Here is a 12,481-nt window from a genome sequence, read left to right on the forward strand (position 1 = left end):
ACCTTGAAAGGCTGGTAATGGCTAAATTAACTGTAAAAACTGAACTTGGTTACTCTTTGATAGGACTAAAACATGCCAAAACAAGCATCGCAACTTAAGGTTTCAGTTTAGCTTGACTTGGCAAAATGTAATATTAACACCATAAGACTTTTTTTTGCTTTAAATATTCACCTTAAAAACCACCTTTTCACAATAAAAAAAGCACCCATTTCAAATGACCCAGAAGGTATTGCAATGTGTCTGTGTAGGATGAGACCCATATATCTAGCATCTGACATTCAGACTGCATCTTTCTGGAAAGATGCACATTGTGTTGCTCCCCTGTGAGAGCTATTCTCGGTGAGAGCTATTAACAGTATGCTCATCTGTGTCACCCACTTCCCCCACTATCTTCCCTCTCCTCCATCCTTTAACCCCGCACAGCCTTCTTCCCCATGCCTCGCAATCAGACAGACTCACACCTCCTCATAAACTAAACTGCACAGTCAGTGATGACGCCTGATAAAATCCTTTCCAGTCTGAGACTACGCTCGATATGGCTCTCAAATGACAGATTTGAGAATTGCTTTTGAGTTCTAATAAATATGTGTAACCTTTCATGCAAATTGAAAAAGGAGTCAACCTCATTTTATGCAATAATGACCAAGCAAAGTCATTGCAAAACAACACAGAATCCTTTAAAGCTGGAGTGAGAGGAAAGCAAACGGTGATAAAGAAATGATGCTATGGAATTCTCCATCTTGCAGTAATCTTGACCGGCCACTGAGGGGCCACAGTGACCAAGAATGAGTCATCAGCACAGGAAAAAAAAAAAAGGCGTCCAATCAAATCGCAGTAGGCTGGTGATAGCTGGTATTTACATGCTTACATGCATACATCCTATCTTGGTGTATACACTTTTATTTATTTTTCTTTAAAACAGAAAATGATAATTTCACAACAGGCCGTCTCAAGCAAACCCTTACATTAACCTTCCGACATCTACAAAACTGTATCAAAAGTGCACCATAGTGTTATACATCTTTTCTGGTTCTATCCTCTTTTTTTGGCTATATCAGTAATATTATTATAATTCTCATAATATTTATACAAATATCACTCTGTACAAGGTAGAAATACATAACCCGCTATGCCCCGCACCTGGAGCGTTTTAGACCCTCCCCGCCATTATAATAAACACACCCACTTTCCCCATGCACAAGTCTTCAGCCTTCTCACAGCCACAGGAATCAAAAGGTTGCAGCATGAAAGCTGAATGCAAATCCGGGTTGTATCATACAGTCTGTTACACTAAACACATTCTCTCCACGGTAAAGGACTGAACACGAGTGATGAAACGCTCCCACAACGTAAAAACAACTGACAAACAACGTTCAAAAGGCCTTGCGACTGCATCGCGTCCAACGTTACTGCTGCGTGGAGACCGGCGAGGGTGGGCTTGGACGGGTGGGGTGGGGTGTGTGTGAGGCGCCGCTGCAGTAAGAACCCTGCGCAGGGTTCAGCGTACAGGCACGTCTGCTGCACAGGTGTCTGTAAGGGGACGCTGCTCTGGCCTCTCTCAGTCTCTGGACTGGTAAAACAGGATGTACCCGGACTCAGAGTTCTTGGAAATTTCCGAGGTTAATCCGTAGAACTCCTCAATCGCCTGCGCATCAATTTTCTACAGGAGGAAACAAAACACTTTTTTTAAACAACTGCAGAAAGACCGTTCTGTAATCAATTACTTTTCCGTGACATTTGTAGAAAAGCATGACTAGAAAAATACAAATTCACTATAAAGACACTGGTCCGGTTTCAGAGACATCGCTTAGCCTAAGCCAGGATTAGGCCATAGTTCAATTAGGACAGTGGTCTCAAACTCAGTTCCTGGAGGGCCACAGCTCTGCAGAATTTAGCTCCCACAAGCTTCAACTAACACCTGCTCGTAAGTTTCTAGTAATCCTGAAGCCTTTGATTAGCTGGATCAGGTGTGCTTGGTTTAGTTTGGAGCTAAACTGTGCAGAGCTGTGGCCCTCCAGGAATTGAGTTCGAGACCAATTAAATAGGACATTTAAGTATTTTTTATAAACATGCTTTAGAAAAAAAACACATTACTGGTGTGCATCTTAAGACAAAACAAAGACACTTGATCTTGAAACATGATTTAAGATCAGTCAGTCATTTTATCTTACACACATATGTAAATAAAATTAAAGATTAGGATAATATAAAAATAAAAAAAATCTATTATAAATATAAATATAAAAAAATAATATAACCTTTATTTATTAATTCATTATTTAGTAACTTATTTATTATACTAAAACTCAGTTTTTTTTTTATTATATTTTATTATTATCCCCCATGCCTGTGGGAACTCTGAATCTTGCAAATTTCTATCAAAGTAAATAATTAATAGTTATATATGACGGATGGCAGCTTACCTCTACGATGTCATCATCAAATAGTAGCCAGAAATCATGACTTTTTACAATTGCGATGTAGTGTCCTCGGTTTGGACCACTATAAAAGCACACAAACACATACATACAGAAATTAAGGAAGCAAATCAGTACAGTTCTCCTTTTTATTTTTAGTTTTTGCAAGGAGAGATTTCCAAAAGCTTGCATGAAGAGATTCTGTTCACACAAGCAAGTATTGTGAAATCAGACAATGGAGGAGGAAGAAAAACACATTTATAAATGTTTGAAAGTCCATTCTGGCTTCCTGGATTTCATTCAAACTTTTGGCTGTCCTCCTGTTAACTTTTTTTATGCCCTTCACTCGCTAGCTTCCCTTCGTCTTGTTTACTCGGTCGTTGATTACGTTGAATGAGTGCTCACTTCTGGAGGAACCCATTGAATGGGCTGAACTAGAACGTCCTAAGCCCTTGATCACTTAGAATCCACTATGGAATTGGTTTATTGTTTACATTTTTCACCTTACGAATCTGTTTGGTACAGCACTCTATATGTATAGATGCATGCTGGGGCTGTTATAAATGTAAAATAAATATTATTTATATATTTTAGAGTTGTTTGGGGTGGGGATAAATTAAACGCGATCTGCGATAACGTCATAGTCGAATTGCATTCTGGTCTATAGAGTGGCCTGAAGTGTGCATATGAAGCAGACTCGCTCCCTCGGTCAAAGTCGAGGGTATGTCCGAGTAATCTTCCCTCGTCCACTTGACGAAGTGAAATGCACTTCAAAATGACAGCGGGGTCTTAAAGTGTACTGGAACGCCATTCTTGTATCGACTCACCTGCCACAATGCACCACCACAGCGACCAGGTCGTAAAGCCTCTCGGGATTGGTGGCATCGCCAGAAGTGTTAAAGAGGCGGAGCTCCAGAGGGAAGACGACACGGTAGCTTAGCTTAGTGTAGCGCTGCAGCTGCTCCATGTATTTAAATCTCTTCAAGTGCAAGGCGAGGATCATGGGAAGTTTCTTAACCCGCATTCTAGACTCAAACACATTCATATATTAAGTATATTCTGTACATACACGTTCAGAAAACCAGGAAGCAGCTGGCAGAAATGAATGCTCACCGTTTGTGTGCCTCTTGTTTACTTCTGCATTCCTCACAGTAATATTTATACTCACTGCACAAGGTCTCTGTATTACTGAAACCTCTATAAAGGGCCAGTATGAAAAACATTAATTTATTAAAACTTGCATATATACATATATGTATATACATACATATACATACATACATATACATACATATATATATATTCATGTTTAAAATGGGTTCAAGTGTGAGTGTGCTTTTAGACCTGAGACAGTGTGTGATTGAAGTGTTCTGCTCCACGTCCACTGACAAATCCAAGAAATCCTCATCTTTACTGCTTATCTATGAGAGAACAAAGTCCAAAGAAGCCTCAGATAAAAGCACAGCCAATCAAAGCCAGCAGAACTATCAGGGTAATGTCTTATTGGACTAACGGGTTTATGTGAGGTGCTTTTACCGTCTCGCAGGTGAGGCATCGCGTCTCATTGGTCAACGTGCCCTGGAAGATCTCATGAACCCATGTGGAGGAGGGTGGGGTGCTGTTATTGTTCTGTGAATCGAGTGTGCCATTGGCCAATTTGCCATTCTGCTTGTCTTGCTTGCGCTCTTCTTGTAGCAGGTCTGCTATAGTGTTCAGCAGGTAGTTGAGGAACTCGTGTGCATCTTGCTGCATGTAGTTATCAAACAGTTCTGTGGGAGTACACGGAGAAAGAATGTTTTACAAGGAACACATGAACGTTGAATGTGTTGACAACTAAGTAGTAGATGGTTTTGCGATGCTATTTCAATTGCATTGCTGCATTTGAAAAATATTACGTTTTTGCGGTAACATTAGTTAACATGCACTAACAATGACCAACACATTTGTTACAATATTTATTAGTCTTTGTTAACATCAGTTAATAAAAAACTACTTTTAGTTCATGTTAGCTCAACTCAATTAAAACAATATTTACACAGATACAACTTTTTATTTTATTATTGTATCGATAATTAATCGAAATTAACATTAACTTCAATTCAGTGTTCCTGTAGCTCAATTGGTAGAGCACTGCACTATTAAGCGCAAGGTTGGGGGTTCGATTACCCGGTAACACGTGATATGTAAAAATGTATAGCCTGAATGCACTGTAAGTCGCTTTGGATAAAAGCGTCTGCTAAATGCATACATTTAATTAAATTAAATAAAATGTAATTATGATTACATTTAGAAGTAGTTTTCATTGTTAGTTAAAAAGTGCTTGAACGATCGCTCCAATGTATTGAATTCGTCATTGTTAAAGGGGGGGTGAAATGCTATTTCATGCATACTGAGTTTTTTACACTGAGGGTTGGATTCCCATGCTAAACATGGACAAAGTTTCAAAAATTAAGTTGTACGTTTGAAGGAGTATTTTTCGGTTTGTCACAAGTTTCAGAAAGTTTTTTTAGAGTATGGGTCTGTGTGATGTTAGATGGAGCGGAGTTTCCTTATATGGGTCCTAAGGCACTTCTGCCGGAAGAGCGCGCGCTCCCGTATAGCAGAGCACTGAGAGCAGAGGCATTCACTGATAAGAGCGAGAGCGTCGCGAAATGTCACAAAAGAAGTGTGTTTTTGTTGACCAGGGCAAGACAACCCTGCACAGATTACCAAAAAAAAAAAAACAGCCTTAAGGGACCAGTGGATGGAGTTTATTTTTACAGAGCATCAACGGAGTTGTGCAAGTGTTTTTGTTTGTTCCCTGCATTTCGAAGATGCTTGTTTTACAAACAAGGCCCAGTTTGACGCCGGATTTGCACATCGTTTATTTATTTATATTTTCCCACAGTAATGTCACAGCTTCCAAACGCTCTCAACGCAAAAGCCTACTGGCGCTCATGATTCTTTAGCTCCGCCCACATGTCACGCCTCCAGCCGGTCGTGTTTTTCCGGGAAAAATCGGTACAGACTATCTTTCTCTTATGAATATAATAAAACTAAAGACTATTTGGAGTTATGAAGAATGCAGTACTACTCTATAGGTACTCAAGATTAACAGGATATTGAGTGAAAACGAGCATTTCACCCCCCCTTTAATTAATTTTATTTAATGCATTAACTAATGGGACTGTACTGTATAGTATTAACAGTTCTGTATATGAAAAATCTTAGAGTTAACTTATTTGTAGCTAACGTCTCATCATTCATGGTATGCTTTATGCAAATTAATTATTTATTTGTTAGATACTATGCGCAAATTATATAGATTTAGTAAATGAGATGCAGTTTGCGATTATGTTTCCTTCAATGCACTGTAAGAACAACTTCATGGGCATTTTATGACCTAGAAGTAGCATCTAAATTCACATTAAAACTTTGAATACAATCCCTTCCTGCTTGTGTTCCTTACCATTCTCTTTACGTAATCTCGTAATGAATTTCTTCGGGGTATCACGCCGACTTTCCTCTTCTGGTTGGCTATACTGTGGAACAGGTCAGCCAGGCAGGTGAGCAGGTTCTCCTTGCGGCGCGGCTGGCTCCTGTATGCAAGGATCTTCTCCCGGAACGGCCGGCAGAAGTACAGAGCCTGGAGCACAGAGTTACAGTAGCAGGTGTTTCCAAACTGTGGAACGAAACAGACACAACACACACACTGATTCCAGATCATAACAATAAAAACACGCTGGCTGGAGAAGACAATGTGAGACAACAGGGAATGTCTTTGCTTACGTTTACCAATCCGAAGTAATGCTCATTGACAGGGAACTGTTCCGAGCCGATCTCTTTCTCCAAAGCGGAGGCATTGGCGCCCTGCAATAGAACAGATGAACAGCTGTTCAGGCATTTACAGCTGCATACAATTAGATAGAGTCTCTTAAATTACTACGCTAACCACAGTTTCTACCACATACAGTTACTGTTACTACAGTAAAACTATTGTAAGTTGGTTTTAACCACCATATTTTTCAATAAATAAGATGACTTAAGTATTTCTTACATTTTTAGAAGAAAAAAAAAATATGGTAAAGACGTCTGACACACATCCAAGACACATTTGCTAAGATTAAAACAAAAACTGATCAACTGATTGAAAATGAGGGTTTTAAAAATGCAAGATCATGAAAAACAAGTAAATGTAAACCTAAAAACAACTAACGTTACATTAGCAGCCATTAGCATTTCACTGCGGTCACTTTTACATTTAAAAAAAACTCCAAATACATGGTGTGGGGGGTATCATAATCAATATGCGAATAAAGCAGATAGTTTATGTTGGAAAACACTGGGTACGGAGATGCAGAGAGGGGATGGGACCGTGAAATCACGATGTGACCGCACAGGCAACAGCTTAGCACTGAAGCTCAGGTACACTCAACGCGTTTTACATCAACATGATGCTCACGTTTGCCATACCTAACACAATGCTTGTCTGAAGGCTTGTACTCATTTATCACGCATAAATATCAATCAGAGATTCATTTAGATGTCACTGTCTTCGCGCTTATTGAGGACATCTCGCGATCAAACCCCGAGCTGAATGACACTTGAGCTCAGCAGTTAGCAGATCTGTTTTGCTGCCTTCAGCAAATCCTATAAGGAAGGGCGAATTTAAAAGCCTAACGTTGTGTTGTGACGACAATACGGTCGTGTCGTATATCTACCAAATAGCAGTGATTATTTAGGCCCAAGGCAAAATTCAAAGCGAGCACACAGACGGATAAAGACAGCTCGCAACTGCAGCAGAGGAAAACTGGCAACCCGAGGAGTCCGACTGACTTAACTAATGCAGCTAGCGACCCTTTACAATATCACGCGAGGACTGACGAACAATTATCTGCGATTGAAGTGATATTTACTCACCATGGTACAAAAAGAGGCAAATTTGGAAACTGTCATTAGGATTTCCATTCGCCCAGCGCCATCTTCCACCCAATCACCGCGCGGAGGCGAAGAGGAGTCCCAGTGTGGACTGACTGCGTCTCAGCCAAAGCAAGATCCGCAGGGTCCTATCGCCCTCTGGCAACCGTCTGCTGATGAGACCGCCAAGGGATTATAAAAACAGATTTGTACACACACAAGGGAGAAATTAAATTACATAAACAGTATTCAATAAAACAATAAAACATTTTTTATATCAAATCACGTAGTGCATGTCGGTACTTTTAATAAAATAACACTGCAGTACAAATAATTAGTAAACTAGTGAAACTATTTATTTGAATACATATTGTATTAAAATATATATTATATTAATTATAAAATAAATATATTTAAATTATAATAGATTTATATTATCTAATCAAGGTTATTTTCATTCCAAACAAATTGGAATGAAGGTTAAAGGTTAAGCTTCTTATTTAAAAAAATAAAATAATAATAATACATTTACGCGATTCTTTGAACCTATAACATTTGTAATCCATGCAATGCTCTCTCACGCTGTAAATCAGTTTATAAATGACTTTATAAAGTTTAAATTAGTAAAAAAATAAAATAAAAGTTCCCTGTTTTTGTAAGACGATGACATCACTGCCCGTAGACCAACCGCTGCGATACTTTTACTCAGGCAAGTGAGTAGTCCTCCTATTCGTGCTTTGAAGGAAGCACCGCAGGACCCCATCATTCTCTTTCCGCCGTACCCGCCATCTTGCGAGCAACCGGGGGTAAGATGTGCTCCAGACATTATGTATTAAATCGTTAATTACATCGCTCACGTTGAGCAGAAGTGCCACACAAAGTGGCCAAAAATATCTTTCCTGGCAAGGCATTGAAATTAAGCTCGCAAGAGCGTTTCTGGATGCCGTAAAGAGTGAAATATAGAGTCGAGTTGGAGCGTGTGCGTCCCATGCGGTCCAAACTTGTACAGACTGCGCAGAGTCAGACATAAAGAGGACGTGTAGTAATATTACCAATTTGTCTGTATCTTCGTACTATGTATGACGAGCGCAGAAATACTTTCGACAGTTGTACGATGTCACTTCAGTTCGGTCCCATGTGCAGTTGTTGGCCATGAATGTTTGCTGGAGGAGCTAAACCGATCTTTTGTCATAGAGACGTCTTAATGTCTTTAAGTAGCAAGTGTCTGTAATTTTGTTCTTCGTTATTGGAGTAATTGCGTTTTAGCATCTATATGAGCAATGTACATTTTAATTGTCATTTTATGTGGAATTATATTATACAGTTGATGGCTAAACTCTCTCTAAGCTAAGTGTGTTTTTTAATATACCGTGGCTGGATATCAAATAGTTAAATGAAGTGCTTGAGAATTTTTTTTCTAGAAATTGGAATTGAAACTGAATTGTACGTCTTTTGCACCCAGTAATCAGGCATCATGACGAACACCAGAGGCAAGAGGAGGGGGACCAGGTATATGTTTGCCAGGCCCTTCCGCAAGCATGGTGAGGTCATTTATATCAAATTTTTTTTCTGTACTTTAGCACAAACATAGTGTTAGAAATTGTTAATCTGACACTTTTTCATTCAATAACAGGCCCAATCCCTCTGTCCACTTACATGCGCATCTACAAGAAGGGTGATATTGTAGACATCAAGGTAAGATTTATTCAATGAAAGAATTGCTACATTGTGCTCTTTTGTTGTTGAGTAATTTATTAAAAATACTTTATTATCCAGGGCACAGGAACCATTCAGAAGGGCATGCCTCATAAATGCTACCATGGCAAAACAGGACGCATTTATAACGTTACACAGCATGCTGTAGGCATCATTGTCAACAAGCAAGTCAAGTAAGTACCACGCTATAAAAATACATGTCATAATGCAACTCAGATTAGCTAGTGATAGCTGGAGGTTGTTGCACCAGTCAGAAACAAAGTTAAGTTTAATAAAGGAAAAATGTCTAATGTAAACTTTTATTGATGCGTTTTTATTTTTAAAGAACAATTTTATTTATAACTTAAGTATTTAACCGACCAGTTATAAGTGTTCTAACAGTTCTACGTGTATGTTGTCAATATAAGTGAAGGCTTTTAATGCAGAATGCCCCAGATTCACTTTGCCATAAGGGCCATCCAGTGTCCTAAGTGGTCATTAATGTGGGCGAGAGCAGTTATCCTTATGCACCCTGGACAGGCACATTAATGCCTTTGCCAGATTGTCAATATGGAAACATGCCACTCGTGAACAAATCTTGTAAATGTACTACGCTTCTCGTCATTTTAAGTGACAAATTATGGTTTTACTTTTAGGGGGAAGATCCTGGCTAAGAGAATTAATGTGCGTATCGAGCACGTTAAGCACTCAAAGAGCAGAGACAGCTTCCTGAAGCGTGTTCAGGAGAACGAGAAGCAGAAATTGGAGGCCAAGAAGAATGGCACTTGGGTTGATCTGAAACGCCAGGTATAACCTCTTTTAGGGTTAACTGGTTACTGTCCTGGATGTTAAATGTAATGTGCACGGTGACAGGCGTGTACTCCCTGATGTAAATTAATGTTGAGATGTCAAACTGTTATTTGAAGTAAACTAAAACCATTATGATATTTAAATAGTGTGATTGGTTGAAATGACACTGCTATAACAGTTCTGGCTGATGTTCTATCATTGTTGTTGTCTTATCTTGTTTTCAGCCTGCTGCTCCACGGCCAGCACACTTTGTCAGTACCAAGAACAACGAGCCTCAGCTCCTGGAGCCCATCCCCTACGAGTTCATGGCATAATTCTGCTGACCAAAATAAAGATCTTTGTAACATACTGTTAGTTTGGAACTCTTTCTTCATCCTTTGTTCAATTGTGCTTTTATATTGTGAATGAATATGAGCTGTGTGTGGAGTATTGTTAATACTATATATTTTATATAATTGTTGTAAATTGACAGTGATGTGCCATAGGAGTACTATAGGAAACATGTCAATAAACAGTTGTTGCTTTAGTCCATTTACTTGTGATAAAGCTATTATAGAACTAGGTGCATATGCTTTTCATATTTTTAGTTATAATTTTCAGTTCACAGCTCAGGATGTAAGTGTTGTTCAAACATTTGACTTCTAATTGCTGCTCACACTATTATGTTGCATATTTGATTGAAAACCCTAGTTTTGTTGAAGTAATTTCAATCTGTCCTGTCGATGGTACTTTTTCTTCTCTCCAGAAAGATTTTGGTTTAAAAATATGGCTAGCCGCAGCCTGTTCTGTTAAATTATATTCCAGTATTAGAACGGTCTTTTAACTTTTCTATGGGTAGCAACAAGCTTTCCAGTTTCTCTTGCTTTAGAGGAGAATATGATGCTTACCAAGGATTTGTACTGCATGTGGTACATGTCAAACATCGAGTGATCAAATAGTTTACTGAAAGTTCCCAGCTTTCGTTTAAAGACCAAAGAAATCTATAAAATTATAAAGCTGTTTTGTGTATTACATCCTTTCTCTGGACTGGCTTCCTTTAAGTTGCTCTTTCACACAGCCTAAAATAAGTACAACAAAAAAATGTGGCTGTAATGAACCCGTCTCACAGCGAAATAGCTCTTTACATTTCTAAAGTGTTGTAGGTGGCCTTATGTTGAATTGCTCAAGAACAGTCTGATCTTCATATCCAGTCTGTTACAAAGAACGACTGTGATTATAGGAAAGTTAAAAAATTTTCCCCATTCTTTTCATGACTAGCCCCAGAGTTTTCTGTTGTTCACAGTTCTACAACTGCTTTTAGTTGTAGGTGCAGTTGTAAAAAGAAGGTGAAAGTAATGTCATTACAACTAAACATTTGGATGTAAAAATTTACCTGCATAGTGTAGTGATTCTGATCTCTCAAGGTTATTCACATCCGACGTTACTACAAAGAAAACATCTATTTAGAAGATTTCACTTTCAAAACGGTGGAATAAGAAAACGCTTTCTGAAGGAACATTACTTTATTTTACTAGGTGGCAAAATGCTCGGAAAAGACTGTACTTAATTGTATGGTAGTTAGCATGAGCTGTCACTAGAAGGCAGCATTAGCCCTTGTCTTGACAGAATGATCCCAATTCCGAGATCCTTGAGTTCGTGTGCTAAACACTGTTTTAGACTGTATACAGTCTATGGCTAAACCACATAACTGGATGTAATACCGGTATTTTAATTGCATATCTTATCTAATATCTATTAGACTCTATACAATTATTGATTCCATTTGTAGCACAGATCATGACAGTATATTAAAAATAAATTAGTTCTGTTGGCATCAAAATTATAAGACAGATCAATAAGGAATTTTGTTTAAAGTGTAACTACACCCCTGGTCAGAGACTTTAAAATTAGTGATTACTTAAAATTAGTGAGAACTGAACAAATAAACTAGCTGTAACCTGGCAAAAAAAAAAAAAAGAATTATATAATTGTGGCAGTTTTTCAGGTGATTACAAGACTTCTTCGCTTTATGGTTGTTGAGCAAAACATTCTATACAATCATATTTTGTAAGAAAGTGTTTTAGAGCAAAACAGACACTTTTGGAAGTGGCCCTTAAGGTTGTCTAAAGCAAAAAAATAAAATAAAAATAAAAGCTATATTTTGTAAGAATGTGTGATAAACCAAAACAGCCAAGTTTGGAGTCAGCAAAACTACTGAAAAAAAAAATATATATATATATATTGGATTTCATTCAGCAAATATGATGTTGTGTTTTTCTGAAATTACAATATAAAATTAAAGCTGCAAGCAGCGATGAACGGGCCCTCGCACCCGGGCTCACCGACAGCGAGTGGCTTTAGTTAATAGGTGAACGGTGAGAAATATGCGTTTAAACTCATAAATATAAGTAGAATATATCAATGTTTATTCCATATATGTGCCAATCTTCCTGTTGCCAGCAGGTGGCGCTATCATTATAATGGAATATTGGCCTTCAGATGTGTTCAGGGCAGGACTTTTATCGAACATGTGAGGTTTGGGGAGGATTGGACATTTTATGCCTGAGTTACAACAACATCCTACTTCATGGCGAAACATCGAAATTTGTCAGGCCGCCATGGACACGCCCTTTAACGAAACCTCAAGATCTTCGCAATTTAAGATCGCAAAAGGCTTTAGATTA

General features: G+C 38.4%; 1 protein-coding gene and 1 pseudogene across 1 annotated transcript; one reads left to right on the forward strand and one right to left on the reverse strand.

The window, feature by feature from the left end:
- Positions 1 to 845: 845 nt before the first annotated feature.
- Positions 846 to 7,489, reverse strand: LOC113081275 (ubiquitin carboxyl-terminal hydrolase 12A-like; annotated as a pseudogene).
- Positions 7,490 to 7,987: 498 nt separating this feature from the next.
- On the forward strand, positions 7,988 to 10,167 carry LOC113081276 (60S ribosomal protein L21). The gene is made up of 6 exons (XM_026253349.1): positions 7,988 to 8,119; positions 8,776 to 8,854; positions 8,947 to 9,008; positions 9,090 to 9,202; positions 9,665 to 9,815; positions 10,043 to 10,167. The coding sequence occupies exons 2-6, from the start codon at positions 8,788 to 8,790 to the stop codon at positions 10,130 to 10,132; spliced, it is 483 nt and encodes a 160-aa protein (XP_026109134.1). The 5' UTR covers positions 7,988 to 8,119; positions 8,776 to 8,787; the 3' UTR covers positions 10,133 to 10,167.
- The last annotated feature ends 2,314 nt before the right edge of the window (positions 10,168 to 12,481 follow it).

This window comes from Carassius auratus, unplaced genomic scaffold, assembly GCF_003368295.1.
Source record: "Carassius auratus strain Wakin unplaced genomic scaffold, ASM336829v1 scaf_tig00033558, whole genome shotgun sequence".
In the NCBI taxonomy this organism is placed as follows: Eukaryota; Metazoa; Chordata; class Actinopteri; order Cypriniformes; family Cyprinidae; genus Carassius; species Carassius auratus.